Source organism: Suillus paluster (assembly GCF_016628075.1).
Source record: "Suillus paluster strain FC165 chromosome Unknown EDB91scaffold_4, whole genome shotgun sequence".
Classification (NCBI taxonomy): Eukaryota; Fungi; Basidiomycota; class Agaricomycetes; order Boletales; family Suillaceae; genus Suillus; species Suillus paluster.
Window position 1 is genome coordinate 380,761 of NW_024537564.1, and position 26,021 is coordinate 406,781.

General features: G+C 48.9%; 12 protein-coding genes across 12 annotated transcripts; 5 read left to right on the forward strand and 7 right to left on the reverse strand.

The window, feature by feature from the left end:
* Positions 1-82: 82 nt before the first annotated feature.
* EDB91DRAFT_1102193 (uncharacterized protein) lies at positions 83-753 on the forward strand. Its single transcript, XM_041317278.1, has 3 exons — positions 83-443; positions 501-629; positions 682-753. The coding sequence occupies exons 1-2, from the start codon at positions 92-94 to the stop codon at positions 521-523; spliced, it is 375 nt and encodes a 124-aa protein (XP_041182473.1). The 5' UTR covers positions 83-91; the 3' UTR covers positions 524-629; positions 682-753.
* Positions 754-889: 136 nt separating this feature from the next.
* EDB91DRAFT_513125 (uncharacterized protein) lies at positions 890-1,996 on the forward strand. Its single transcript, XM_041327537.1, has 5 exons — positions 890-1,235; positions 1,294-1,300; positions 1,354-1,547; positions 1,600-1,666; positions 1,717-1,996. Exons 1-5 carry the CDS (start codon positions 1,147-1,149, stop codon positions 1,879-1,881), a joined length of 522 nt encoding a protein of 173 aa, XP_041182474.1. The 5' UTR covers positions 890-1,146; the 3' UTR covers positions 1,882-1,996.
* A 115-nt stretch (positions 1,997-2,111) lies between these two features.
* Positions 2,112-4,848, reverse strand: EDB91DRAFT_1044855 (uncharacterized protein; the record flags this gene model as incomplete). The annotated part of the gene is made up of 2 exons (XM_041313149.1): positions 2,112-2,825; positions 2,878-4,848. 2 exons carry the CDS (start codon positions 4,846-4,848, stop codon positions 2,112-2,114), a joined length of 2,685 nt encoding a protein of 894 aa, XP_041182475.1.
* Positions 4,849-5,963: 1,115 nt separating this feature from the next.
* Positions 5,964-7,812, reverse strand: EDB91DRAFT_1077803 (uncharacterized protein; the record flags this gene model as incomplete). The annotated part of the gene is made up of 7 exons (XM_041314963.1): positions 5,964-6,331; positions 6,461-6,530; positions 6,568-6,710; positions 6,816-6,990; positions 7,244-7,320; positions 7,370-7,482; positions 7,700-7,812. The coding sequence occupies 7 exons, from the start codon at positions 7,810-7,812 to the stop codon at positions 5,964-5,966; spliced, it is 1,059 nt and encodes a 352-aa protein (XP_041182476.1).
* A 312-nt stretch (positions 7,813-8,124) lies between these two features.
* Positions 8,125-10,678, reverse strand: EDB91DRAFT_1243164 (P-loop containing nucleoside triphosphate hydrolase protein; the record flags this gene model as incomplete). The annotated part of the gene is made up of 10 exons (XM_041322257.1): positions 8,125-8,214; positions 8,264-8,332; positions 8,383-8,939; positions 8,988-9,159; positions 9,205-9,278; positions 9,329-9,527; positions 9,582-9,655; positions 9,710-9,861; positions 9,911-10,505; positions 10,558-10,678. 10 exons carry the CDS (start codon positions 10,676-10,678, stop codon positions 8,125-8,127), a joined length of 2,103 nt encoding a protein of 700 aa, XP_041182477.1.
* Positions 10,679-11,004: 326 nt separating this feature from the next.
* EDB91DRAFT_1102210 (inosine triphosphate pyrophosphatase-like protein) lies at positions 11,005-12,218 on the reverse strand. Its single transcript, XM_041317279.1, has 6 exons — positions 12,126-12,218; positions 11,978-12,070; positions 11,864-11,928; positions 11,706-11,811; positions 11,464-11,653; positions 11,005-11,407 (listed from the first exon to the last, which is right to left on the reverse strand). The coding sequence occupies exons 1-6, from the start codon at positions 12,142-12,144 to the stop codon at positions 11,302-11,304; spliced, it is 579 nt and encodes a 192-aa protein (XP_041182478.1). The 5' UTR covers positions 12,145-12,218; the 3' UTR covers positions 11,005-11,301.
* Positions 12,219-12,276: 58 nt separating this feature from the next.
* On the forward strand, positions 12,277-16,736 carry EDB91DRAFT_1343464 (uncharacterized protein; the record flags this gene model as incomplete). Its single annotated transcript, XM_041325780.1, has 11 exons — positions 12,277-12,421; positions 12,482-12,665; positions 12,824-14,054; positions 14,111-14,568; positions 14,619-14,738; positions 14,791-15,110; positions 15,161-15,402; positions 15,461-15,603; positions 15,659-15,854; positions 15,906-16,258; positions 16,314-16,736. Exons 2-11 carry the CDS (start codon positions 12,540-12,542, stop codon positions 16,734-16,736), a joined length of 3,612 nt encoding a protein of 1,203 aa, XP_041182479.1. The 5' UTR covers positions 12,277-12,421; positions 12,482-12,539.
* A 98-nt stretch (positions 16,737-16,834) lies between these two features.
* EDB91DRAFT_513585 (HotDog domain-containing protein) lies at positions 16,835-18,046 on the reverse strand. Its single transcript, XM_041327540.1, has 4 exons — positions 17,511-18,046; positions 17,248-17,458; positions 17,129-17,198; positions 16,835-17,059 (listed from the first exon to the last, which is right to left on the reverse strand). The coding sequence occupies exons 1-4, from the start codon at positions 17,764-17,766 to the stop codon at positions 16,964-16,966; spliced, it is 633 nt and encodes a 210-aa protein (XP_041182480.1). The 5' UTR covers positions 17,767-18,046; the 3' UTR covers positions 16,835-16,963.
* Positions 18,047-19,636: 1,590 nt separating this feature from the next.
* On the forward strand, positions 19,637-21,148 carry EDB91DRAFT_1292631 (histidine phosphatase superfamily; the record flags this gene model as incomplete). The annotated part of the gene is made up of 9 exons (XM_041324865.1): positions 19,637-19,816; positions 19,873-19,923; positions 20,053-20,194; positions 20,271-20,302; positions 20,363-20,373; positions 20,429-20,472; positions 20,525-20,715; positions 20,764-20,971; positions 21,030-21,148. Coding segments are annotated over exons 1-9 (819 nt in total), but the record flags the coding sequence as incomplete, so codon positions are not given.
* Positions 21,149-21,413: 265 nt separating this feature from the next.
* Positions 21,414-22,272, forward strand: EDB91DRAFT_1234471 (uncharacterized protein; the record flags this gene model as incomplete). The annotated part of the gene is made up of 3 exons (XM_041321212.1): positions 21,414-21,435; positions 21,521-21,951; positions 22,033-22,272. The coding sequence occupies 3 exons, from the start codon at positions 21,414-21,416 to the stop codon at positions 22,270-22,272; spliced, it is 693 nt and encodes a 230-aa protein (XP_041182482.1).
* Positions 22,273-22,489: 217 nt separating this feature from the next.
* EDB91DRAFT_1234472 (ubiquitin-related domain-containing protein) lies at positions 22,490-22,952 on the reverse strand (the record flags this gene model as incomplete). Its single annotated transcript, XM_041321213.1, has 5 exons — positions 22,490-22,574; positions 22,636-22,718; positions 22,775-22,804; positions 22,860-22,877; positions 22,935-22,952. 5 exons carry the CDS (start codon positions 22,950-22,952, stop codon positions 22,490-22,492), a joined length of 234 nt encoding a protein of 77 aa, XP_041182483.1.
* A 939-nt stretch (positions 22,953-23,891) lies between these two features.
* Positions 23,892-24,894, reverse strand: EDB91DRAFT_1102256 (uncharacterized protein). The gene is made up of 6 exons (XM_041317280.1): positions 24,791-24,894; positions 24,630-24,732; positions 24,545-24,577; positions 24,318-24,377; positions 24,121-24,268; positions 23,892-24,061 (listed from the first exon to the last, which is right to left on the reverse strand). Exons 1-6 carry the CDS (start codon positions 24,809-24,811, stop codon positions 24,022-24,024), a joined length of 405 nt encoding a protein of 134 aa, XP_041182484.1. The 5' UTR covers positions 24,812-24,894; the 3' UTR covers positions 23,892-24,021.
* Between the last annotated feature and the right edge of the window lie 1,127 nt (positions 24,895-26,021).

A 26,021-nucleotide genomic window follows, 5' to 3' on the forward strand; every position in this document is an offset into this window, starting at 1 on the left:
ACAGTTACGGCCGGTAGACGATGATCCATTCTCGTTCAAGATCGGAAGTGAGCTAAGACCGTGAGAGATCTTTCCGGTGTCCGAGTGGTACATGGAAAGTCACAGCCGCCTCACGCATTCACATTCAACATCGTCTATGGCGACAACTACAGATTCTGCAGCTCAGCTTGTATTTGCACCGAATGTCCTGCACAATCAAGCGCTGACGTCCGTCAAATTTCTGTCCTCTTGCTTTGCTGGTGCTGTCGCAGGAATCCTCGGTCTAGAGAACTGGCTAGGATTCGCGCTCTTTATAGCCACTATTATTTCAACCTCGTTTATCATCTACGCCATAAACTGCAGAGGGAAACCTGCAAGATACTTGGCTGGTGGACTTGGGGAGCTTGTCAACCCTGGCCAAGATAACATTTTTACATTTATTCTTGTGTGGACGCTATTTTACGGTGCGCAAGGCTTCCTGGCCGCTCTACACGTTTATTTACGCAACCTTGACTCACCAGGCATCATACATGGTAAGAAATGACATCCTCGGACAGACGGATCGGTGGTGATAATCTTCATTTATCTAGTGTACGACTGAACGGAGTTCGGGCCATTCGCTTTTCCGTCTGGTTCAGACCTTTATCCACGTGCGTTGTTCCTTATTATTTTAGGAATGAGCTTATCGATGCTAGTACGTAGAAGTGGAGCTCCTCGCTAGTCATCGGTGAACCTTGACCTGTTCACTGCTGTTTCTTCTCAGGAGCACTATTGTAGTTTGCATCACCTGCATACACCTACGGACACACGAAGGTCACGCATGGCCAATAACCCCCAGCTACTCTTGGCATAATTTGATATTTCACTTGATAACCTAGAATAAGAGGCATTTGCCCATCGCACTTGAATAGTGTGGAAGACGGCAGAATGCCCTGAGGCAAGGCGATCAATGAAATAACCGGTTCGGCTGCTAAAATGAAGTGGGAGCCACGAGGAGCCACGTGGGCTTCTTTACGTGGGCTTCTGACTGTTTCTGCATGTGGCCGTGCCTTCAAATCTCTTATTCCCAATCTAGCCTGTTCTTGTGCGTGAAAAGGTAAGTTACATATTCAGCGACTGGAATACAACGACCCAGAAATCTCCCCGTCTTTCTTCCACTTTCTTGTCATGTCTGGCTCATACGTCCTCCTTCAGTTCGGATCAGACCTCTTCAGTCATAGATTCGAAGATCTCGAGGGCAGACCAGCGTTTACGGTGTACGTACCTCTTTGAACATTCCCGGCTTAGTTTTAATCCAGGACGGTCAAAAATTAGGACAACGGTAACAACGTTTGAAGCTCAGCGCTCAGCATCCTCTGACATATCACTCCGAAGGTTGACCAACAAGTGAATGTAATTGTCCACATCGCTCGCGAAGCGGCTTGGAGCCAGCAGCACCCAGAAATCATGGGTCCCAGCAATTCCTACTTGTATTTTGGCCCCTCCAGAGCCCCAGGATACCTTGTATACGGTAACGGGGCGGAAGTCGCCATGATCAATCACCTACGCCAAAAGAGAGATTCTAGCATGTAGGTGTTGCAAATGGCTTGTCGTTGAAACAGAATGTGAAACCAGTCCTAGATCACGCTATTTTACGGCGCAGAATGGTAGGGAGCTGAAGTGGAAAGTTTTTCCTCAGAAAATGGAGGTAGGATGTTACTAGCTTTCGTGCCTTTCGTTTTGCTCATCGAATTTCAGTGCGTAGACGGACGTACTACAATCGCTATGTGGGAGCTCGCTCAGCCAGAAGACATGTTCAGTGCTCGTCTGACCATCAAGCATTCCGGCCTTAGTGTGGTTACTGAAATTTTAACCACTCTGTCTCTAAATCGCATGGCCCTGGATTTAGACTGGAAGGTGTAGCAGTTTTTCTTCCTCACGAGTCGTTCTATGTGATACACCACTACGTTCAATCCTCATGTTCCCGCCTTTGACTTGCGCCCACATGCCACTTTGTACTAATTGCTCTCATACTGCACATACTTCACGATACGTGTATTCAACACACCATACTGCCGTTTAACCTACACGCACAGTCATCTCATATTCATTCGATCTGCTTTCTCGTGTTTCGGTGTAAATATCATTCTACCCTACTCTTCAGTACGCAGCTCGTTTTGCAACTCTACCAGGCGTGACCATTCTGCCTCATCTTCGAAGTCCTTCGAGCGTCCCATAAACGTCCGGACGATACTGCGACCCTGATGTCTCCAATTAATGCCTTGCACCCGCGGTCCAAAATTTCTTAAAACGTCCATGACGTCCTCGACTTCATTTATGGCTTCGCGCCACTTTTCAACATCCGTCTCTCCCTTCTGAAACGTTCCGGCCACGCCGCAGCGATACCCATCCAAGTGAGCTTTCAACGCATCTTCCCACCGTGATTTCCAGGTCAGAAGACGTGCATAGGCGCGGAAGATGCGAGGAGAAGATACACGTGGAAGAATCGTTCGGTCGAAAAGTTCCTGCACCCTCCTGAGGAGCCCGTGACCTTCATTGGGATTGGTTACAGCATCACGGCCCCTATCACTGTCCTCAGCTCGATCAGCTGGCACCCTAGTAACGGCATTGACCAGGCGCTCAAGTACTTCTTCATCAACGCATTCTGCACCAATTTTTGCACTCCGTTCTTCAACGACACGCGTTAGTGCACGACACGCCTCTGATAGCTCCCCGACGTCCATGGCGATAATCATGTAATTCGACCACATGCGCCAATTGTCGTAGCTGTATTTCAAGCCCTGTTTCAAAGCACGGAATGCCAGCATCCTGTTTGAAAAAGATTTGGCCTTGCTAGGCTGATCATCCTGAGCACAAACTTGAGTTCGTACAGGGTAAAGAAGATTCATCCCCACTTACCTCATTCACGTGCGATTCGGAGATATTCTGAGAGGAGTCCAAACGGAGGTACATACTAGCCAGATTATTCCAGCTCTCTCCATCTTCATCGTCAATTGAAACACATCGACTAAATGAATCTCGGGCACCCTCCCAGTTCTCGAGGCGAATAAAGGCACAACCCAAGATAAACCAAGAGCGGGACAATAGCGGGTTGATCTTCACCGCACGCTGCAGGCAGGAAATAGTCTTCTCATATTCCCCCCGTGCAAAGTAGTAGCCCCCAAGAGACCGCATGGCACGACCGGAAGTCTCCTTTGACAGCGCCCACGCGTGCTCATAATGCTTCACTGCGTCATCTGGCTCCAGATCTCCTAAAAGACACCACAACTTCGCCTGTCGTGTTGAATCTAGTTTGCCGCGCCGCGGCGATGCTAAATCTTTGCCCCGCGAAATCACATTCTCTGCTTCCTCTTTGCGGCCCTCGAGTAAGTCACGGACAATAGCAACCGCTCTGTCAGTCCTCTCCATAGACTGCCAGCACTTCACGACCTCCTCCCACATCTCAAGGCGTTCAAATATCTCTAGGGCCGATTTTACCACCCCGAGAGTGAGGAAACGTAATGCCAGCTCACGTTCCATCTCCCACTTGCTTGGAAGCGGTATTGAATGGAAGTAAAGCAGCCGCTCCGCCAAGGCGGAATCAGCGGTCGGCATCTGGTCTACGAGGGCTTGGAGCTGGAGTACTGAGCGCTCAACAGTTCGTGTGCGTGTAGATTCGAGGCGGGACCGCAAAAGTAGAGCCATAGTGTGGACTGACCAGTTCTTGGGATGCGATATGACACGGGCGACGTAAGGGGACATCTGTTCGCTTGTGAGACCGTGTGAAGGGGACGTATTCCGTACATTGAGGCAAAGGGATAGAAGAATACACTGGTCGAGTGGGTGTAAAGGGGGTTGTGAAACAGGATCCAGATGGTTCAGCTGACTGGTCGTGGACGACGGAGCAGAAGATGTGAATACAGTTTGCTCCAGAAGTGTGTCGTCATTCAATTCCAAGGTAACTGGAAGATTTGGATCTGTTATGATGGACCCGATAACAGGCGTACGTGACTGATCGGCGTGATCGTTGAGTACGTCCTCGGCGGGGGAGTCATTCCTTTTCCGGCTCTCCGCGAGTAACACCAATTGGCTTAGATCACTTTGCTGAAACTTTGTTCGTCTCCCGAGCGCTCCGCTGAGTTCATACTGCAACCCCGTAGCACGGGCCGCTCGAACAAATCGTTCGGAAGCAACCTTGTCGTGGCAAAAAATATGTTCAAGTCGACCCTGCTCTAGCTGCAGACGGCCAGCGAGATCGCGATCTCCCGTATCTCCCATCAGGGTCTTCAACAAAGACTCCAGGGAATCAAGAGCGTCCGTTGGAAGGGGCACTGCCTCGTCCAATAACTGTTCGTGAATAATTGTTGTACGTAACCGCCACCAGGGAACAGATATGCAGTGATGATACGGCAAGGCGAAAATGAGTTGGGCAAGACGAAAGAAAGTCGCGTGTTGTGCGAGGTGGTAAGCAGGCTCGCCGCCGTAAGCTAGCTCGGTCACCGCCTTCATATCGAGGACCTCATCAGAAATCAAAGTTGGGTTCATCACGTCAACGATCACTTCCGAAGGTTTGATATTGAGATCCGGACCCGTCCAGTTGGCCTGGACGAAAGCATGTAAACATGCGACAGCCAGAATGACCTGGATAAACTCTTTTTCTGCCTCATCTGTCACAGATGGTAATTGCCACGAAAAATGTTCTTCATAGCTTTTGTCCTGCAGCCCAGATGCCCTAAACAAACTTTGGGCGTAAGGTGAAGTTAGCACTTCCCGGAATTTACCATCGATGACGTCCTTTGCGAGCTTGGCAGTTGCAGGACACGACTCTAGCTCTATGTTGAACTTGGAATCCCATTGCCCAGTTATCAGAGAGCTTTCAAGAGCGTCCATGATATTTCAAGCACTGTACACCGCGAGAGAGATTTGAAGAGACGAAGAGATGAAGATCATGATGACATTTGAAATCGATTACCACAGATTACCAAGTTCGGTGTTGCCCGTGATCGCCGCCCCTAGGAGTCCGAAGTCATGTCCGAGTGCCATGTGTCGGCTACAACATGTCCGACGTGTTGCAGGCGAGCAGTCTCAGGCAGTCCCCTTCGAAGTTTAGCTACTAGCCCACTGCTACATAGTATCTACTGTCTCAGACTTCTCTCTTGAGGAGTCAGTCGTTACTCGTTCGAGCCTCCCAGACTATCTCCAATTCCCCCCATCACACTGATTCACAGGGTTTGAGCCAAGAGTCTGAGGGACTTCTACCGTGACCTTAGCGAACTTAAGTCCATCGTGCTAGCGCAGTACATTTTAGCCCCGAGGTGTTTGGAATATCTCCCGATATCAATTGATCCTATCAGTTAGCTCCACCTTCCCCACACGCCTGAGCCAACACTACACCCGGCGTGTTTGACCTCACACCCTCACGCTATTAATTCATGGTTAATAGTAGCATGTGCTATGTAACCACAACACTGGGACTCGCAGACCCAAGACAAAGTCTATTCGAAACAAACCTCATAAAATATTACCGCCACTCGGAGTGTCGACGAGTTTGGGATGGGAAGTGCATGCCCTCCGTCTGAGATATTCTTATATATAATAAATAGTCAATCCAGGCATGTGGTACACTAGATCGTCTGAGTGCACAAAATGTTACGCTCCCTCCGCCGCTGGTGTGACGTCCAACCAAAGAAGCTTTTTGGAACGGAGGACACTCCTTGCGTAAATGTAGACCTGTGAGCAGCGTTTTCCCCCTGTTGTTCACGTGTATGGAACAGTTACAGGTCTACATGTACAAGACAGATTTGGTACCTTTCTGATTGCGCAATATTAATGACAATATAGCGGCAGTAAGATGTGTCATTACATGAGCGAAATCAAGTCTTTCGTTTCTTAATTGAACGAAAAAATTCGCCTTTATGCAGACGACTGTAATGGATACAGAAAAAGAGCCATCTCGATTGTTTTATTTTTTTAGTCCCAAATGTTTATACCAGATTCAAGGCTGCTCAGCTGTGACCTCCTGAGCAATTCCAGTTATTCCACAACTCCATGCCACCTATCTGAGGGATGTTCGGATGGCAACTTCCGGCAGAAAGGTGTAGCAAGTACGATCTTGATTGCTCTGCCAGGAAACACCGTGGCGAAAATTTTGCCACTACTTCTGGATTGTCCCAGGGTGAATCCACATTCACCACTATCTGCGTGCAAGCGGAACACGTGGGGCGCGATGACAAGATAGTAAGCGTTTCGTCATCGAGCACTGGCAACTCTGCCGTATCCCACGGGATACCAAGCTGAAGACGCAGTAAGTTTGGAGAAGGCCTTGCGAACGTGGCCAGAGGGCCGGCATCTATAGTAGTTGTCGCAAGTTCCTCTGGAGAACGGATTGAAGTAGAATTCGACCTGGTCACCCGGTAGCAAGCTTCTTGCACATCAAAGCGTCCAATGATATTACGAGGTTATCCAGTGTAACGTGCTGCAAGTGCTTGAGATCGTTAGACACCGCAAGGACGAAAAGAGTCGATGACGGTCGAAGTGCTCAGGCTGGTTCCTAGCCGACTCCGACGGACTACCTGCATGGTCAAGTCAACAAGTCAAGGTGTGGAGTACCATCGACTGTAATGCTGTCAAGAAACCAACAGCAAAATTGGTATCACTTGATAATTTCAGTTTCTGCAAACGAGGGAACATCTGAAGGCCAACGAGGCCAGGACCCTCGGCAACGTGCCCGTAGATACCAAGATCCAGATGTTCTAGGTTGCGGAAAAAGCGCAGGGTAGAGCACGTGCACATTGCAATGCCAGCTGCACACTGCAAGATCATGTTAACCAATGCATATCTCCTCCATCACGTCTTACCTCCCAATCTCATCGTCCTCAGCTGAGGAAGATCATCGAGTAGATTCGAAAGTAATGGCCAGCTTTCCACTTTCATGTTGAATTCGGGATAAACTTCGAAACTTGTGAGGCTACTACGGGATAATGGCACAAATGAGATGTCTCTAATGTTCCCCATGCCTTTCGGGAACACCAACTTAGAACACGACATGTGAGTGAGACATGTAGAAAACTCTCCATAGGCTGGGCCGAAAGAAGCCAATTGATGATATGAGAGGGAATTGAGAAAAATCCGAGACGAGGCCATCGACAATTGGAACCTATCCTCTTGATCCGTCGGGCATAAGGAAGCATTCGCAACAAATCCGAGGGCAAAGGGTCTTGAATCAAATGCTGGAACCATTTGTAAGGGAGACGCACACCGAGCAGGGGAAATTATGATCACTTACGATGTTCCGACGCAGGGATGGTTCATCATAAGACTGAATACTCCGATCCTCGTCTGGTTCATAATCACTATCCCGAGCTTTGACGACCAATGGCGGCAAACATATCAGCAATGGTCCGAAGCATACTTGGGTATTCCATAGCTAGCACGTCGAGCGTAGAACCACTCAATGTACGACACGTTAGCGCAACTGCTGCGAGATCCCGCAGAGTATAGGGCCCAGTAAGCCGACTTCGAGTCCTGAAAGAAAAGAATTCAGTAGCTCGAAAATATTGCATGTAATTCCAGGGAGAAATAAAGCATGGTGCATGGTGGCACGGTTTGAGGGTTGAGTCACTATAGTCGACTATAGGAGAAGTGACATATCAACTTCAAGTTGGTCAGCCTCGTTCCTTGGCCAGCCGACGTGCCCGTTCCCCGACTCCCACGTTAGTGGGAGGAGGGCTTTGTCGAATACAAACACTCCCATGGCCCCAAAACAGTCTCGTTCCCCAAGTCGGAGGATGTTAGACTTGCAAGCGTATAATGTGATGCCTGGATGTGTGCCCTAGCCCCGAGGTGTGTGAACATCCCTGGATCTTTTCAATTGGCTCCACCTTCCCCACCACCACACCAGCTGGTGCGCGACACTACACCCGTGCTTGACCTCACACCCTCACGCTATTAATTCATGGTTAATAGTAACATGTGCCGTGTAACCACAACGCTGGGGCTCGCAGAGCCAAGACAAAGTTTATTCGAAATAAAGTTCATAAATGTCAGTGCCGCCCCTCGGAGTCTCGACGAGTTTAGGATGGGAAGTGCAAGCTCTCCGCCTGAGATATATAAAAATGGTTAATCCAAGCGTGTGGTATACTAGGATTGTCAGAGCGCGAGAAAACGTTACGCTTCTTTCGTTATTGGTGTGACGTTGCTAAAGAAGCTCTTTGGAACGGAGGACACGCCTCTTGCGTAAATCTGGCTTGTGTAGACCTGCTCCATACACGTTAACGGCGAACAACAGGAAAAAAACGCCACTCACAAGCTCATCGTAGATGATAGCAGGTACCTTTTTGTCGCAGAGTGTGGAACCTGGGTGAATTTTAATGACCTTGTACACGCTCAGCCTTCTATGTTCGCAGAACGAGATGCGAAACTCACAAAATGACCCATCGTTTGCTTGTATGTCCCATCCGGCTGTAAAAACGCCGACTGCTGAACGAGGCCAGTGACGAAGCATCTCAGCACTGGCTCATCATTATCCGCGGTGGAAGTATGCCAATCGATACCAACTCGTTGGCACGTCTGCCTCAACTGATCTCTAATCTTCATCGCCTCCACGAACGTTCTTTCGTTCACGAAATGTTGACGACACCATTCTTTTCTCGCGCCTTTGTTTTCAGATGCGGCAATCTCTTGGTATGATCGGAGGGCGTTTAGCGTCGTCATATGGTCCCCGCTCGCATGGCGGAACTTGCCCCGAGTTTCTGTGATGGCATCGCGCTGGTCGGAGATATCGAGGAAGAGCGTAGAAGAGGACGAGAGAATGGACACGATGTCTATTACTTCAGAGGTGCATCCGTGGGTCTTGGATGCGAGGATGATACGCGCGAAGTACGGCTCCACGGGGAAGGACGACATTTGGCGCCCCAGTGCGGTTAGTGTCTTGGAGTTGTCCAACGCGCCGAGAAGCCAGAGAGTTTTAAGCGCGGATATGACTGAGAAAGATGTCAGGATTGGTATGGAGGTATGTCAGTGGGCCGTACCTGACCCGATCTCGGGAGCGTCCATGAAGTCGACTGCTTCAAAGTCTTGGCCGAGGCACTTCAATTGCAAGACACTCTGGGTTAAGCTGCATCGGCGAATCTCGGGCTCTGCGGACAGCGCCATTGCATTGAATGCGTCTTCTGTGTACAAGCGGAAACAGAAACCTGGGCCCTACTTCACATTAGACGCATCAAGAGAGACAAGTTCGGGGCATACTTCGCGACCGGCGCGACCAGCCCGCTGCATAGCAGACGATTTTGTGATATCTCGAGTCAGGAGGGTATCAAAACCTACAAAAACTGGTCAGTTGTGAACCCAAATGGACAATCACTTCCATTACCTCCACCGGTATCCTTCGATAAATATCGTTTTTCTTTACACTTGCCGGTATCGATTACATATTTTATTCCGGGTATTGTGATAGACGTCTCGGCGATGTTGGTAGCAAGAATACATTTCCGGGTGTTTGGAGGGGCGGATGAAAATATTCTGACTTGTTGCGTAGGTGGCAAGGCAGCGTACATTGGGTATGTTAGGACCTAGATGAGAGTTATGATGAGAACGAAAGTCATCAAAACGGAATAATGGCGTACACTCATACGCTCCTCAGGGAGTCTGCGAGCATACATTTTTATCGATTTGTCAAGACTTTCAATGTCCTCTTGACCTGCACGATATCAAAAGTTAGCATGAATTATGCAGGCAGGTATACACAGCTTACCTGGAAGAAATATAAGGACATCTCCAGGAGGTCTATCAGTATGTATTTGGAAGAATGTCCGTAGAGCAGCATCGACGTAGTCCGTCTGGCTGACAGATGTGTGGAATATTTGAACAGGGTGTTGTCGGCCCTTGACATAGAGTATTCGTGCACTGCAGTCGTCATGAGCATGTACATTGCGTGCATATGTAATGCACCCACTTGTTGTAGAACTTGCTAAATTTCTCAGCATCAAGCGTAGCACTCATGATGATGAGCTTCAATGGGTTAAGGGCTGACGCGGGACCCTTTCCTTTCCCGTTGACATCTCCCCCACCATTTCTAGCGATCTGAATCGTTTTCAGGTTTGCTATTAGGAAATCCGTCCGAAGGGTTCGTTCATGCGCTTCGTCCACGACTATGACACTGTATCTCGACAGCAACTGATCCGAAAGCAGCTCCCGCACGAGCATACCGTCACTAACGTATTTTATACGGGTATCGGAGCTGGAAGCCTCGTCGAATCTTACGGAGTATCCGACAAGTCCACCAACGGAGACGTTTTTCTCTGCAGCTACACGAGCAGCAAGGGACGTGGCTGCTACTCGACGTGGCTGTGTGACGGCAATCATGCCTTTGCCTGCGATGCCTGACTCGAGGATGTATTGAGGGACCTCTGTACTTAAGATGGAGTTATGAGGTGCAATAACTGTGGTATAATGGCTAGCAAACGCACGAGTGGTTTTTCCTGAACCTGTCTCTCCCAATAAAATTGTTGTGTCATTTTCCTGTATTTCGCGAATGAGAGCTTCCCGCCCTGCGAAGATGCTGAGTGGAGATTTAGATGATGGGATGGATAGTCTAGTTACCTCGTGCTATCGGGAGCTGCTCGCGCTGTTTTTGGAGGGGGTTCACTGGGCGCGTTTTCACGGAGGTTACGTCGTCATCCAGACGGATTCTGGCCTTTTTTCTTGGGGTATGGATGGACATAGATTTTGAATAATCGCCAGACTTGCTCACGTTGCTATTGGACAGAAACTGCTGTCCAAAATGATTAGGAAATAGGAAATGAGCTCCTCCTCGTGGCTTCAGAACGCTGTGTGTGTTCTCTAAAGTCGCTGGTGATGTAGAGCGCGTGCGCTGGCGATGCTACTCGACCACTCGAAAAAGTTGTGTCGGGAATCGGGGGTAATCCGACTCTTTACCGGATCAAAACTGCACATACATGGACACACCGACGGCCCCCCACGCTCATTCTCAGTGGACGTTTCGAGGGTGGGGGTCCCATCCGAAAACACTTAGGACAACGAACAAATATGAATAGACTTTATAAAAATAAATGTGATCTTTGAGGGAGGATGCGAATCGTTGGCATTACTCAGGGAATCAAATCCAGAGTTATCTTATCGTATAGCCGATCTGCTCTACATATCTCAACTAAGTTGCCTCTAAGAGCACAACATTATATCCGTTTTCGGCCTTCTCCTTGACTGATTATACCCAATCTGAGCCTCGGAAAAGGGTCTAATGCACCACCGGGGATGTACTCAACTTGCCCACGATTATAATCTATCCTGAACAATGAATTCCGGCTACCCTGCAAAGAAGTAGCTCTAGCTGTTCTCAGTGTCGAGGGTTGCCAAATATGCCCTGAGCTTGTCCAGTGCGCGGTATCGGTGAGAAATGATATTCTTCTGTTCCTTGGTCATTTCAGCATAACTTTATCCCCGTCTCAGTATTATGAACAACCGATTAGAAAATCGCGAGAGGCTCACGTTTGGTCAAAACCTTTTGGTTGGAAGATGGGGTCCCAGCCAAAATCACCAGGTCCCCTAGCAGGGACGATTGTTCCATCTGTGCGGCCCTCAAAAAGGATTGGCTCGGTGCACGGACCTGCACTGTATGCGAACGTGCAGAGCGCATACGCGTCTTTCGTCGGGAATCCTACGAGCATGTTGTTCAAGCCTACCTCAGATGCGTTCAGAAAGTCTCGTTTAGCAGAATATCTCGCACCAACCTTCATGACCGAGCGTCTTCATAAAGTGCTTGATGTATGGACCAGGTAGCCCATTATACGCAACGAAGCACAATGCGGTGTCCTCCGTTATGCACGGCTTCCCCAGCTGCCAGACAGCATAAGCACCGCGGGGAGGTGGATCAGTTCAATGGACTGACCAGCTCAGCTGCGCGACGGCATTTCGCTATGGCGACTTCTTGGGTCGTGCCCTGCAGTTCGGGTACTTGAGTGTCTGATCAGCGGATGAATAGGTATTGATCAGAAGAACTTGCTATCTAGGTCTTGCGAGTCTATTTCTATTGGTGTCCCTTGAGATAAAATATATTTGGTCTCCTTCAGTTTATTGAGATTTCCGGTTACGAATGCTGATGTGATGTTGTCAGGGACAAATTTGACATGGCAGAAACGATCATGACCTACTTAAGCACTTGGATGCCATTGCAACAGCAGAATAAGTGGCAGTCGAATCACTTGAATCATCCTTGAGGCGTTCGTGAGCGAGCAATAATCTAACCGAACTGCTGAGTCATCATAAGCAGTGGATTGTGAGCTGGTTCGGGTTGCGGTCATACTTTGGTCATACTAGTAGCTGTTCTCACCGCAGTTAACGTTGACGGACTCGTAGAATTTCGACGAGAAGTCGGGTCACTCTTAGCAGTTGGCCATAATTCTCATATCTATACTATCACCTGTAGCCTGACCTTTCCGATCAACAGGTATATGCTTTCCGCCGTGCCTGCTACGTGTTCCGCTAACCCCAGTACACCTTACCTCAGGAACCTTTTTGGCTGTCATTTAACAGATCGTTCGTCTGTGACGGACCCCATCGGTACAATGCCTGACTATGTGTATGCACTTCACGACTTTCAACCCGAAAACGAGGACGAAATCACCTTCCGTGCTGGTGAGCCCATCGAGGTCATAGAGAAAGATGATCAATACAGCGATGGCTGGTGGCAGGTGAGCATTGGCTACTGCTTTTACCCAGCACACGGAGCTGTCGTAGGCATGCACAACTCTGCAGCCTAACTTCAGCCCACATAAACTCCACAGTGCCCTGCACTCTTCAGCCGAATTTCATTTGCTATTTCGCTTCAGGGTGTTAACTTTGTTGCCAGGGACGCAATCTGGCAGGTAAAATTGGCCTGTTTCCCCAAAGCTACACTACACCGGCGACCCCTGCACCTCGTCCGGATTCACCACCACAATCCATCGCTAGCCCTTCCGTAACCCCGCCTCCTGACACAATACAGCCACTTGACGAAGAGGCAGCTTCATTCACCGGCAGTGACTCCGAATCCAATATTGGTGTCGCCCTTGGCGAACCGCCTTCGGGACAACAAGAGGAAGAAGTCATGAAGGCCACCATGACGGACGTCCAGAAGGCCATCGAGCAACTTGGCCGAGACGATCGAGACGGAGCTCGCAGCTTCAGTTTCGCCAGCACTCACCACGGAGACACCGACCGCGACACTGATACAGAAACAGACGGAGGCGCTAGCTTGCAGGAGGACGGAGATGACTGGCACCGTAGCGCCCGAGACAAACTTGCAGAACAGGCGCGTAAGGTCGTGGAAGCAAAAGCTGCTACAGATGTGGAGATACGCTCTCTGGCTCCTCCGATAGAAGTCGAAATGAGTGATGAAAGTGAAACGGAAGAAGTGGACGACACATTTTTGAATATACAGTTCGCACGTGATCATCCCCATATCCCCGAGGAAGATGAGGAAGATGCTGATAACGATGGCGCGGGAACCCAGAATCATAGGAGGAAGAACTCGAGCATCCATTCATCTCTGACACTTCCCCCGGGAGATTTACCATCCCTTGTACCCGGTGATGGGGAACAAACAGCCAAAGTTGATAAGATGACCTTTTCTGTTACCTCACTCTCTCCCGCTGGTTCTCCTGCGTCTACTGGTCATGAACGCAGTGCATCTCAATCTCGGTCCGCTCCCGTATCTCCTATGCTCAACATATTCGCACCTGTTCCTGTTGTTCCGGTCGAACTTTCCTCCATACAATTACCTGCTTCTCCTGAACCCACCGCCCACGCTACTCTCACGCCTGCGATTCGCGAGATTCGCCAAGTTCCTGACGCTGTTTCCGCCCCCACCCCACGTTCCTCCACCCCACGTGTAGTCAGCACATCACCAATGTCCAAGCACAACAGTGTTGCATCCAGCGGACAAGCTTCAACCACTTCCATGCCGCTGACATTATCGGAACCCACCCGGGACAGTAGTAGTCCAACGAAGTCTGTTCCACCATCGGAGTGGAGCGTCGAAGACGTTATTGACTGGCTGAAGTCCAAGGGCTTTGGTCAGGACGTCTGCGATAAGTTCACAGGTACATTTTCTTCCTTTCCCATCGTGCAACTAGAACTAACGTTGTACCCCCCATAGAACAAGAGATTACCGGCGATGTCCTGCTCGAACTCGACCTTAACCTCCTAAAGGCCGAAATCGGCATCGTCGCATTTGGAAAGCGTATGCGCATTGCCAACGCTATCGCAGAACTACGACGTCCTCCATCGATCATCTTCCCTGACGCCCAGTCGCCCCAACATGCCCAGTCCTTAAAGCACTCTCATTCTTACTCCTACTCGCATTCGCGTTCTGGCTCGACGCATCAGTCGCTGAACAGCCCCATGTTCGCGACCACCATGAGTTCAGCTATCACTGCGCCGAACTCAGCGACGTTTGGTTCGATGCTCAGCGGCGATAGTCCAGCTGCAGATACGAGCCACTTCATAGAAAGAGTGTCTAGTCTGTCGAGCGCTGGTTTCAGTATCAACGGAGGCTCGACAGAAAATAATGTGGGACTTGGCCTTGGGGTCCCGGCGAATGGTAACGAACACAAAGTTGGTGTTTCGTCTTCTACTGTTGGTTCCATCACTTACCCATTGTTTAGCGTACTGGGTCAGGTCACCTTGTACCTTCGCCTAGTGATGGTGCTCTGAACAAACGTTCTCAAGACGATGTGCGCCAGCTCGTAGAGTCGCCGGACGATGATCGCGGCGCACTGAGCGAGGTGATTTCATATCTTCTTTTCGTGTGTAGCATCAGTTGAACTTTGTCTACAGGGAGAAAATGGAAGCTCTGCGGCCAAGCAACGGCGGCGCCTCTTTGGTCGCTCCATGGAGTCATCATCTACCGCGAAGGAGAAGGGCGAGACTTCTTCCAACAATAATTCTACCACTGCGCTACCGACTCCTTCGTCCTTAGCGGTGTCGTCACCCAGATCACGGAAGCGGGACCTGGTGGACGACTCTAGCATTACGAGCAAGCATAATCGGAACAAACGGGACAGTGCGACGAAAGGAACGGAGAGGCATAGTTTGTTCGGAGGCACCTTTACTACTTCCCTAGGGAAGTCCAGGAAGCCTCCGCCGAGGATTACCGCGTACGCGCTGTGCTTTTGTATCGTTTGCTCAACCGCTCACTCTGAAACAGGTCATTGATGGATAACGACAGCCCAATGGAGAAAACTTCGAGTCTCAATCTGGCCCGGTTGTACGGCAGCAAGAAGTCCTCAGGTCGCCCATCAACGTCAGACGGATCGGCTTCCAGTACTCTTCTCAATCCCTCGCACAGCGACTCCCTTGACGAAACGAGGAAGTTGAGGGAAAAGTCATCTGAGAAATTGAGAGACGCGGACAGGCCAAACACTCAAAGAGAAAGAATCATCAGCGGAAGTGACAAAACGCACTGACGGTCCTGAGAGCCACCCTCGAGGTCCTACGTTCAAACCAGGAAAGAGTATCATTGACCAGATCGGCACTCCTGATCACCAAGGATGGATGCGCAAGAAAGGTGATCACTACAATACCTGGAAGGTGCGGTACTTCGTTATCAAGGGTCCGCATCTGTACATCTTGCGGAGCGACAATCAATCGGTAGGGGCTTCCGCCTACTTAATCGTGAGGGCGTACGCTGATGCATGTTGCTCAGGAGGTGAAAATTAAGGGCTACATCAATATTGTCGGATACAAGGTCATCGCGGATGAGAATGTCGATCCAGGACGTTATGGCTTCAGAATAGTACACGATACGGATAAGACACATTTTTTCAGCTCTGACGAGCAAATCGTGGTACGTGAGTGGATGAAAGCCATCATGAAGGCCACCATTGGCAGAGACTATTCGAGTAAGTCTGAGCCGTTGTCTTTGGTCACTCGCCTAACAAACTATTGAACAGAACCTGTTGTTTCTTCTGTCAACATTCCCACCATCCCTCTAACAGTCGCCCAAGCGATGAACCCTGCCCCTCGACCGCCGTCTCCTTCCGCTCGTGATGCTACACAAAAGGCTTTGCGCCGCGAGAATCCAAATCAATTGTCTTCTCGTGATGCTCGAGTCCTGATGGGTATACTATCGCCAGATGCCAGCGATGCACAAGATAGCGAACGGACGCGTCTCGATTCGTTTTTTACTCAGCAACCCGTCTCAGGCCAGTCCGACGACGAGTCCAAAGCAGCATCTATGACGAACGAAGCTCCTCCCCGCCCCACCAGAGAGGCACGTCGACAGGGGTCTCCGGCAACTACTGTGGTATGTCCACTGTCTTTTCGTCGCCGTGTGATACCGTCTCACTGACCCTATACAGCAGCTGGACCCATCTGACGCGGGTCTGATTGAATGGGCTAATTCACACTTACCAGCGGCGTTGCAAAATTTCGATCCCACTGGACGTCTTTATAGCGGTCTTGCGCTTCTTCGCCTCGCGGAAACAGTTGTAGGGAAATCACCGTCACCACCCGTGCCAGATTCAGCATTCCCGTCTGGCCCCAAAGATGACAAGTTGGATGGGCTATTCCGCCTATTTGACTTCCTCCTCGACAACGACGTAAAAATGGGTAGCGTGAGCATCAACGACGTCCGACAAGGGAAACGCGATAAGATATTACAGCTTCTCAAAGCACTCAAGGCATGGGAGGACAGGCGGATAGAAATATTGAGATCTATTGGTGCGGGAACAGTCCAGGCTGGTTCATTCATGACCCCCGATATAAACACATGGAAGAAGTGATTTCATTTGGGCTGTATATCATTCGAGATCGCGGACTCGATCTTCAACATTCATTTGCGCTACATATATCATGATAACCCTCGTTTGCGTTTGGGTTGATACCCCTCGAATATCACATTTACACGAACAACTACATTATTACATGATACAGACCAGATCAACTTTCCAAGTGTATGATGAGGAGTGCGGTACGTATAAGTCGTCAGTCGGCATAGCGGTTTTGTAGGTCAGAGTTTAGCAGATTTAGATGCCTTCGGTTCAGATGGAACCATGTTGATATGTACAGCTGATGCGACTAGTCGATGTCGCGTAACATTCCATACCTTTGAAGTCAGACATAATAATTATAAGCTGCTGAAGCAAATATAGAGCTTTGAGGGCCAGAATCTTACCTCACAACGAGTTGAGAGTGCCCGGCTACCAAGGGTAAGTGTCGTGTTCACAATGTGTAGCTTGTCGCCCCTGACACGATGGTTCAGTAGAAAGCAATTAGTGCGCTATCTGAACGTACGTCAATGCTGGTGAATGATAAACGATATTTAAAGACTGTGATACGCCGAATACACCACGGCCGCTTGTCGAGGCTCCAAGGACGTAAATGGGCGATGTCGAGCAGCTGCATATCCGTATTAGTTCCAGCCAAAAATGAGTAGAAGAAACATGCATGTCAATCATCATCGCCAAACAACCACCGTGCAGGGTTCCAGCAAAATTAAGCATGTCTAAGAGCATCCCATGGGTCAATGAGCACAGCGAATAAGAAATAAAAGGCACCTTCGTCCACAGTCGCCTCGAAGACAACACGTCCTTCGAGTTTCTCGGGCTCCTCTGCCTTTGGCAATACAGATACCTCTGTTAGTTGCAGCCATGATGTGAACTCGGCTTCGAAACCTCTGAAGGGCTTGCCAGTCGGCCGCGAGACGTGGCTCGTCTTCATCGATTGCAAAGAGCTGAGCAATGCATGTTTTACCGCCGAAGAAGCATTCCCTTCCACTTGGGAGGTGTCGACACAATCGCTTTCTGGCTTCATCTGGGGGACACAGCCAAGTCACAGTGTCTTTGTCAGTTTTATCTGCTGACAATCAACTTCAAGCGAGTATGAATGTCAAAACCCTTTAGTGTCATGTATATCAGCTAAATGTTTACTCGAGATAAGGGCGAGCTGCTTCGTCCGCGGGAACCTTGTTCACCAGTCCTCGGAGCATCCAGTAGCAGTAATCGCTGCATGAAACTATCCATCAGACCAGGAGGTGAGTTAACATTCCTTCGCGCTCGTCCTTCAAGATCGTATATGAATTCCATAAGACAGAACCGGTGCCGGACTCCGGAGAGTATGAAACTCGTAGAGTGTTTGCTAGGGTTACGATGCTAAAATCGCAATGCACGAAATACTGGTGGTTGTGTTAAATGACATACCTCTTGCGCGATGCTGAGAGTTCTTTCCCGATTCCCACGTTGGTGAGAGGAGGGCTTTGTCGAGCGCAGATGGTTTCCTATCACCAGGTGCCTTTGAGCCCGTCGCAGGAGTTCCGTAATTAGATAACAGAAGTTCCACACTCGAGTCTGTAGTCATACTCCCTGTCAAGGTTGTCACCGAGTTGTTGAACTACAATGCCCATGTGCACTGCACACGTTTGTCCATGGGGGCAGTACATCTCGAAGCCGGCCTCGGGGTGCGACATATCTTCTGTGGTTGTGTGATAGGTTTGGCGTCGGATAAGTATGAGATGTAGAAGATGTTGATGTTGAAAACTGCCAAGCAAAAAGGATTGACATTGATGTGACAGTGCATGTGCCTTGAATTCGCTTATACCTCATGAAAAATGAGTGCCAAGGCACCCGAGAAGGCTGTTAGACACTTGGAGTGGAAACTTAAAGCTACGCAACATTAACTTGTCAGTGAACAGAGTGCTAGAACACTCTGGACATCCATTGAATATCACATTCTACGAATGACTACATTCCATGGAGTAGACTTTCCAAGCAGCCAGGTATGGGTGTAAATCAATATGGGGCCCATGTAGGTCAGAGTTTGGCAGATTCAGATGCCTTCGGTTCAGACGGAACCATCTTGATGTGTACTGCTGATACTACTAATCGGTGTCGCGTAACATTCCATATCTTTGAAAGCCAGGCATGAGCTGATTAAGGAAGGAGAGAGCTCGCCAGAATCTCACTTCACAACGACTTGAGAGTGTCCGGCTACCAATGGTAAGCGTTGTGCTCACAATGCGTAGCTTGTCGCCCCTGGCACGATGGTTCAGCAGGAAGTAATTAAAGTGCTATTTGAACGTACAACAATGCTGGTGAATGGTAGACAAAATTCAAAGACTGTGATACGCCGAATACGCCACGACTGCTTGTCGAGGCTCCAAGAGCATAAATGGGCATCGACGAACAGCTGCCCAACTATATATTAGCTCCAGGGAAATATGAGCAGAAACAACATGCATGTCAATCATCATGGCTGAGCAACCACCGTGCAAGTTTCCACCTACCATTAAGCATATCTAAAAGCACCCCATCATGTGTCAATGAGCACAGCGCATATGAGAAACAAGGCACCTTCATCCACAATCACCTCGAGAACGACACGTGCTTCGAGTTTCTTCGGCTCCTCCGCCTTTGACTGATACAGAGACCTCTGTTAGTTGCAGCCGGGTCGCGAATTCGGCTTCGAAACCTCTGAAGGGCTTGTCAGTCGGCCGCGGGACGCGGTTCGTCCGGGTCTCCATCCATTGTAGAGAGCCTAGTAATGCATGTTTTACCTCCGGAGAAGCATTCCCTTCCACTTGTGAGGTTTTGATATCGCTTTCCGGCTTCATCTGAACTCTGGAGGACAAAGCCAAGTCACAGTTCAGGCCTGCAGGTGTGAATTTTACATGAGTGACCAAGCACCGAAAAGTGCGCGTGATTGCTTATAGTCTCTGCCGCACCGTGACCCTGGGACTCCTTTGATCCCACTAGGATAGACCTAGTATACGAGGGAAGATAATTGTTCCTTTTTATAGTGATTCCCCGCGAAAGATTTCTCCTGAAGTTGGAGTCCTGGTACAGCAATGTCCCAGCGGTCTTATGAAGTCAGTTTGCGAGTCATATTTCTGTGAGGTCGAGAGCTAAATGAGTCCGATGGCAGGTGGTCGAAGGATTCTTCGTGCAAGAAGGTGGCGCTCGTCTAGGCGAGGTAGTGTTTGACCATGAGGATTTCGCTTGGCTGATCAGCATAATCGCGTCCTTTCATACTGAAGGCTGTAAGTCTACGTTTATCTCCGTCGAACATGAAGTCAAGCATGGTTGAACTCAAGTTTCTGGATAGCTTCCTCCTCGATTCGGGTTGAAAGACGCTTCTGATGATCGATGGAAGACGTTCAGGGAAAAGATAGATCGGCTTAATACGTCCTCTCCTGCAGATACGCAGTATAAGGTGTTTTTCGTGGGCAGACACGGTGAAGGCTTTCGTGAGGTTTCATGTTTTGAAGATAACACTCGATGAACTGATCAGAAAATTTATGGTATGATAACTTTTCCCCACAGACAACGTAGCCGAGGCGAAGTACGGCACACAGGTGCGACCTACATCATCATAGTGCCCATTCTGTTCTAACATTGTGCCCCCGCATCTGAAGGCATGGAACGAGTACATTTCTTTCATCCTCTTCCTTAGATGAAGTTCCCTGAGTGCATTTATCAAGCTACTGGTCGAAGAAGAACGGCGATGGAGAATTGATTTGGGGACGTCAGTATCATCACCCATTCTCTGAATTGCGCGGCCTCACAACTTGTGATAGCGGATCCGGAATTGACTGCTCTTGGCAAGGATCAGGCGAAATCTGCCCATGACGCATGGAAGAAAGAACTCGAGTTCGACATTCCCCTTCCGGGGAAGCTCTACTGCAGTCCTCTTACGCGAGCCATCCATACAAACATGATAACATTTGACTCTGTTATACCTGAATCACAGCGCACGATGATCATTGAGGTACGAGGACACAAGAAATCTTCGTTAGGTTTGCTCGACACGTTACAGAATCTTAGAGAAGGAAACGGCGTTCATACCTGTGACAAGCGAAGAACGCGCACTTATATCAAACGATCTTTCCCAGACTTCGACATCGAAGAAGGGTTCGTAGAGGAAGACGAACTCTGGAACGCTGAATTGAGGGAGACTCATGAAGAAATCGATACCCGGATGAGGCGCGTACTCGACATGATTTTTGATAACGACCAGGAACAATGTGAGCATCATACCCCGCCTGTTCATTGATCGGCGGATTGAGCGCTCGCCTCGCCTAGTCATCTCATTCACTGCCCATGGAGGCATCGTGAGTGCAGTGTTGCGGACCACGAAACACAAACAATACATTTTACCCACTGGAGGTTCGTGTTCAAACTCGATTCGAGGACTCATGCTTATTCCAAGCTAGGGGTTTTACCAGTGGTTGTTAAGTCGACCATCTCTTAGAACGGCTTGACTCGATAACTCGAGGATGATGTCAAATATGGTTGAAGGAGAAGGCAGCTCGTATTCTGGGCCCTGGCATCACATTGTCCTGCTTGATCTGAAATACAATAGAAAGTTCGCACTGCTCACAGCATTACGTGTATACTTAAATGGGGTGCGGGCTTCCACGTGTGATACCATCTCACCACCTGCCAGCACTGACGCGTCTAGTACCAATGCACGCGGTAAACGACGCAGGTGCGCCTTCCAACTTTCACTAAAGTAGAGCATAACGCATGCAGCAGAGCAGAGCATGGCACTCGTGCCACTAGTCCTTTCTCAGAAAGCAGTGACTCTGAAGTCGATTCGCTCTTTGACGAGCCTCACATTGCCATGCGCACCGCGCCACCCATCCCTGGGCTTTTCGCTCCACCCATCAGATTGCCTCTCGAGTTAGCAAACGATATCGTTCAGCAGTGCATGCGCCTTTACTTCGACGGGCGAGGCATAAATCAGATCATGCTCTTTGGACGCACAACCTCCGAGCACGACGGGAATATGGGAAGTGGCTTACCACCGTTCTTAATCACACTCCTGCACCGACTGGCCGAATTGCTGCGTGATCATCTACCTGAGCAAGTTCACGAAATGCTATTCCCTCCCAAGGATGCACCCCCGCGCGCACGGCAGGCAATTCTGAACCTGTATCATCCCGGAGAGGGCATCTCGCCTCATGTCGATCTACTGAAACGATTCGATGATGGAATCATAGGAGTGAGCTTTGGAAGCGGATGCGTGATGAGCTTTGAGCGGGTAAAGAATCGAGAGGAGGAGCCGATCGGAGAGGACGGAGAGGATATGCCGCTAGGCAGGAATCAATGGGACCTCTATCTAGAAGAACGAAGTATCTTAGTCCTATCGGAGGATGCGCGCTACAATTGGACTCACGGGATCGATGGAAGACTGAAAGACTTTGTCGGTGAAGGAGTAGACGGGCAAGGAGAACCTGAATGGATTGAGAGGGGGACGAGATTGAGCATCACATTCAGGTGGTTGTTACCAGGTGCAGACATCGTCGGAGGACCCGATCCATAAGTGCGGGGCACTACCTGAAATAATCAGCTGCGTGCGTAGAAAGTAAATATGTACCATGTCATTGTCACGAACCATGTTAGAGAACGGGCGATAAAAGATAAAAGTGATGCGACAGCAAGTGAGAATCAAACGATATCTAGCAACGCACGCAATCATACACCTCATAATTAAACTCCTCTAGAGCACATCTCTGATATACCTCTCCAGAGGTCTGATCTCAAAAGCCGCCACGTAGAGCAAGAACAAGATGGAGAACTGATCCAGCGGTGATATTGAACTCCTTAGCGGTCTTATCATCCGGCCTTGATAAAGTACAATAAGGTGAGTCTGCGCGATCCAATGGAAGCTAATAGCAAGACGCACATTTGTCTTCCTCCGAAGATCAGTCTCTGTTGCTGTGGTGGCACTCCGGACTGCTCCTCGACTTTCTCCTTGATGCGAGTGATCTGTTCCGCCAGAGTTCGTAAGGGGTTCAACAGGCACTACTCTCAGTCTCAGATACCTTGTCTTCGAGATCTATGTCCAATTCGATCTGTGTATGAAACTTCATTAGTCATTATCAGATTGTGAGGATTAGAATCAGGCACCTCCTTGCCAGTGAGTGTCTAGCGGCGGTCATCAGGTTAGTCGAACGTTCGCTGGCAGCACGTCTGCATCCTTACCTTTACTTTGATGAGCATGGTTAATGATCTAAAGGTAACAACCCCCCCCCTTTCAGCACCGAAAGTCCTCAAGCGGGACCCCCACGCTAGTACAGTCACGTGCTCTCAGTGTGACACATTTCCACGGTACACAATCGAATTTCGACTTGTATCGTCGTATTGTCAACCCGAAGGATCCTACTAAGTAAAGCTTCAAGAAATGCACCTTTCAATGGAATTATAGCTGAGATATGACAGATAGTCTAATATATGCGAAGCTCTCGGCGCAGTTGATGGTACTATGGGTGCTTTGTTGGGAAGTCTACTAAGTATTATTGTGAATGTGATCTAATGCAGCCTCCAAGTATATTGTGCAAGTAATGGGCCAGTGATTCTCTCTGTAACGGTCTCTGTTCAGAGAGGGTGCGTACTTTCAGCCGCGATCTCCCTTAGTATACTCGAACCTCCCTATGAGTATTTGTACAGGCCATACAGCCCAGGCTTGCTTCACTAGTACCATAGTGTGCCCTACAACTCCAAGTGGCCATCGCTTGATCGTTTCCTGTGCTACACATCATCAACAGTTGATAAGTGTATACGTTCCTGGAATGCAATTGTAGTCATGCTAGCTCCCATCTTGGAGTTGGAAACGAGCTGAGTGGGATATTCTCGAACGCTAAGGAGGAGCTGTGGTCCCAACACAAACATCTACACGAGCAGGGCAATTTCAAGAACGCCAAAATAAATCTCAGCTCCCATGAAGAAAGAATTCTATAGAAATAGTGAGGGTTGTCAGATGCATGTGTCAATCACAGGTTGGCGTACCGATATCTGTGGAGAGAGGAGGCCGAGAATCAAGGAAAAAACAATAGCATGTCTGGTGTGAAACTTTAGCGGAAGAAAGACGCACATCATATCCAAGTTGCAAACTCGCGCAGCGAAGTAGAGCACATGATTTTTTATTAACACCGTGAAACAGTCCCCTTCTGTCGATGGTCGTTGTACATGGAAGTGTTTTACAGCAATCCAGATTGCAAGACATAGTGCGAATACCCCCCATACCGCGCCGAGTATCCAAGTCTCAGATGTCAGAAGTGGGTAGTCTCCGTCAAGAACACACCAATAGGTGCCGGAGAGGATAAGCTCCTCTGGTATTCGTCCCATGAGCCGGAGGCCCTAAAGTCTTCCATAAATAGTGGAAACTCACCCCCTGAAACATGGCTGCTTGCTACTGCGACGATCACTACGCAGGCAATCATGACAGCCAGGGAGATCACAACGAGAAAGATGGACATCATTCTGGATCGCTGACACATGACATATAACCGAGTAATTATGATGACTTGCATGGTATTCTAGTCATGTCAATCTCAACGATCAAGGTACCGCAGTCGAGTAGCTCACCATCCAGCATGATATTTACAATGAAAATCGTCCACCGTTGTGCAAGGCCAATAACAGTGCCTGAAAGCACAATCGCTGATGAGCATTAGAGGAATGCTTCAAATGGACTCACAGCTATCGCAGTCGTTATATCGAACTAACAACTTGAAGCTGATTTAGATCTTACTCACCCCTACGTAGAAGTACAGTGAGTGGGGGGAATTGCAGGAATAACTACAGAACCCTCACTACATCTGTTACCAAAACTGATGGGAGACCTACTACATGCCGCCAGTCAGAAGCAACGATCACAATGAATATGAGGAGACATACACAGTAATGTTAGTGCTGAATCGAGAGATAATGTCTTATTAGCATAGCACTTGTTAACTGAGCCTGGTAAATACACAAATGAAAGTATTCCGATATAGCGCACCTGGAATATTTTGAAGTCAGACTATTCTCCAACTGCGCTAACAACATAAGATACGTACACTGACATATAGAACATTCATGAGGGACCAGCAGTTGCCTCTGTCTGCAAATTAACGGTATTATCTATTATTCCCGGAACTCTGCTCACCAAAACCAGTTCAAACTGTAAACCATTCTTAGTGCGATAGCTGTTCTGCTAATGATATCAACATACCTCTTGTCCGAATGTCAGTGCTGTAGAATACCATAGGAACATCAATAAGTCACTCGAAAAGCACATGTATCTTGCCCACCCCAATCGTACAACACTGCTGGTAGAGGATGCAACTGCAAAATGACAGGGAGTGAGACATCACCGACATCATCCGACTTCTTCTCGACGAATCTATAAAATAGGTGTAAATTCGATAAACATTGATGAGCGGCCACCACTTAGGATCGTCTGAGACTACGATCGTCATATGCAAGGGAGTCAGAGGGGCAGGCAGTTGGCAGGTGTATTGCGATGGTTTTCGTGCTAGATTAATATACCTCCACCGGATGAATGTTTGTTCGCCAACACAGGCAATCAACTACGGTATATAGTAGTAAGTATTGCGGTATGGAATTGAAATTGGAACTTACTAGTATACTCCAGATGCCTTCGATCTCAAGAAAACTTTGGGAGATTGATGGAGACGGCCTACATACCATCTCATGCCGTTCCAAGCAGTGTCACCATGCGTGGAATGTACCAGGAAAAGCTGTTGCGCCTCATACACACTGCCTCGACTATAGTGTCATAAGTGCGATGCAAAAAAGGTACTACACTGAATTGACCGTGCAGTTGACACGCTACATTAAAATTAGGAGAATGCTGTGCTGTGAAGATCTTACCCCGTGAATGGCACTTCGAGCGAAATATTCTCTCGAGCAGCCCATTGCCAATGGTACTCAGCGCTGGTATTGTTAGGGACCGAGCCTGGCCTGTGGAGTTTGGTGCACATGCTGCAAAATGCCCTCAGAGGTGCACGGTGTATATCGCACCACCAACCATCTTTGCACCAAGGCGCTTGTGTCGACACAGGTGGTAAATCAAGGGCAGTGCTTTCATCTGACAGAAGACGTGAGGTTTCGAGTTGGTTTACATGTCACTAATACCAAGATGCGAGGGATGTATCGATGGAATCTGCTACAGGCCAATGTCAATAGAACAACACATACGACGAGCGATAAAAGGCAAAAGCGAAATGTTTGTGAGATCAGTTTAGAAGCAGCCACACAACCGACCACTTCCATGCTCTCCGGCGC

What these genes read in the sequence shown, in the direction of transcription:
- EDB91DRAFT_1102193 (XM_041317278.1), top strand. Translation starts at nt 92, where the DNA reads ATGGAAAGTCACAGCCGCCTCACGCATTCACATTCAACATCGTCTATG. An exon ending in TGTGTGGACGCTATTTTACG is followed by an intron (nt 444 to 500) that starts GTGCGCAAGGCT and finishes TTGACTCACCAG; the next exon opens with GCATCATACATGGTAAGAAA.
- EDB91DRAFT_1102210 (XM_041317279.1), bottom strand. An exon ending in AGACTCGCAAGACCTAGATA is followed by an intron (nt 11,929 to 11,977) that starts GCAAGTTCTTCT and finishes CAGACACTCAAG; the next exon opens with TACCCGAACTGCAGGGCACG. An exon ending in CCAAAAGGTTTTGACCAAAC is followed by an intron (nt 11,408 to 11,463) that starts GTGAGCCTCTCG and finishes ACGGGGATAAAG; the next exon opens with TTATGCTGAAATGACCAAGG.
- EDB91DRAFT_513125 (XM_041327537.1), top strand. Translation starts at nt 1,147, where the DNA reads ATGTCTGGCTCATACGTCCTCCTTCAGTTCGGATCAGACCTCTTCAGT. An exon ending in CAAAAGAGAGATTCTAGCAT is followed by an intron (nt 1,548 to 1,599) that starts GTAGGTGTTGCA and finishes AACCAGTCCTAG; the next exon opens with ATCACGCTATTTTACGGCGC. An exon ending in TTTTTCCTCAGAAAATGGAG is followed by an intron (nt 1,667 to 1,716) that starts GTAGGATGTTAC and finishes ATCGAATTTCAG; the next exon opens with TGCGTAGACGGACGTACTAC.
- EDB91DRAFT_513585 (XM_041327540.1), bottom strand. Translation starts at nt 17,766, where the DNA reads ATGAAGCCAGAAAGCGATTGTGTCGACACCTCCCAAGTGGAAGGGAAT. An exon ending in CGAGGCGACTGTGGACGAAG is followed by an intron (nt 17,459 to 17,510) that starts GTGCCTTTTATT and finishes GGATGCTCTTAG; the next exon opens with ACATGCTTAATTTTGCTGGA. An exon ending in TATCATTCACCAGCATTGAC is followed by an intron (nt 17,199 to 17,247) that starts GTACGTTCAGAT and finishes CCATCGTGTCAG; the next exon opens with GGGCGACAAGCTACACATTG.
- EDB91DRAFT_1102256 (XM_041317280.1), bottom strand. Translation starts at nt 24,811, where the DNA reads ATGAATGTTCTATATGTCAGT. An exon ending in TTCAGCACTAACATTACTGT is followed by an intron (nt 24,578 to 24,629) that starts GTATGTCTCCTC and finishes GGCGGCATGTAG; the next exon opens with TAGGTCTCCCATCAGTTTTG. An exon ending in AAGCAGCCATGTTTCAGGGG is followed by an intron (nt 24,062 to 24,120) that starts GTGAGTTTCCAC and finishes GACGAATACCAG; the next exon opens with AGGAGCTTATCCTCTCCGGC.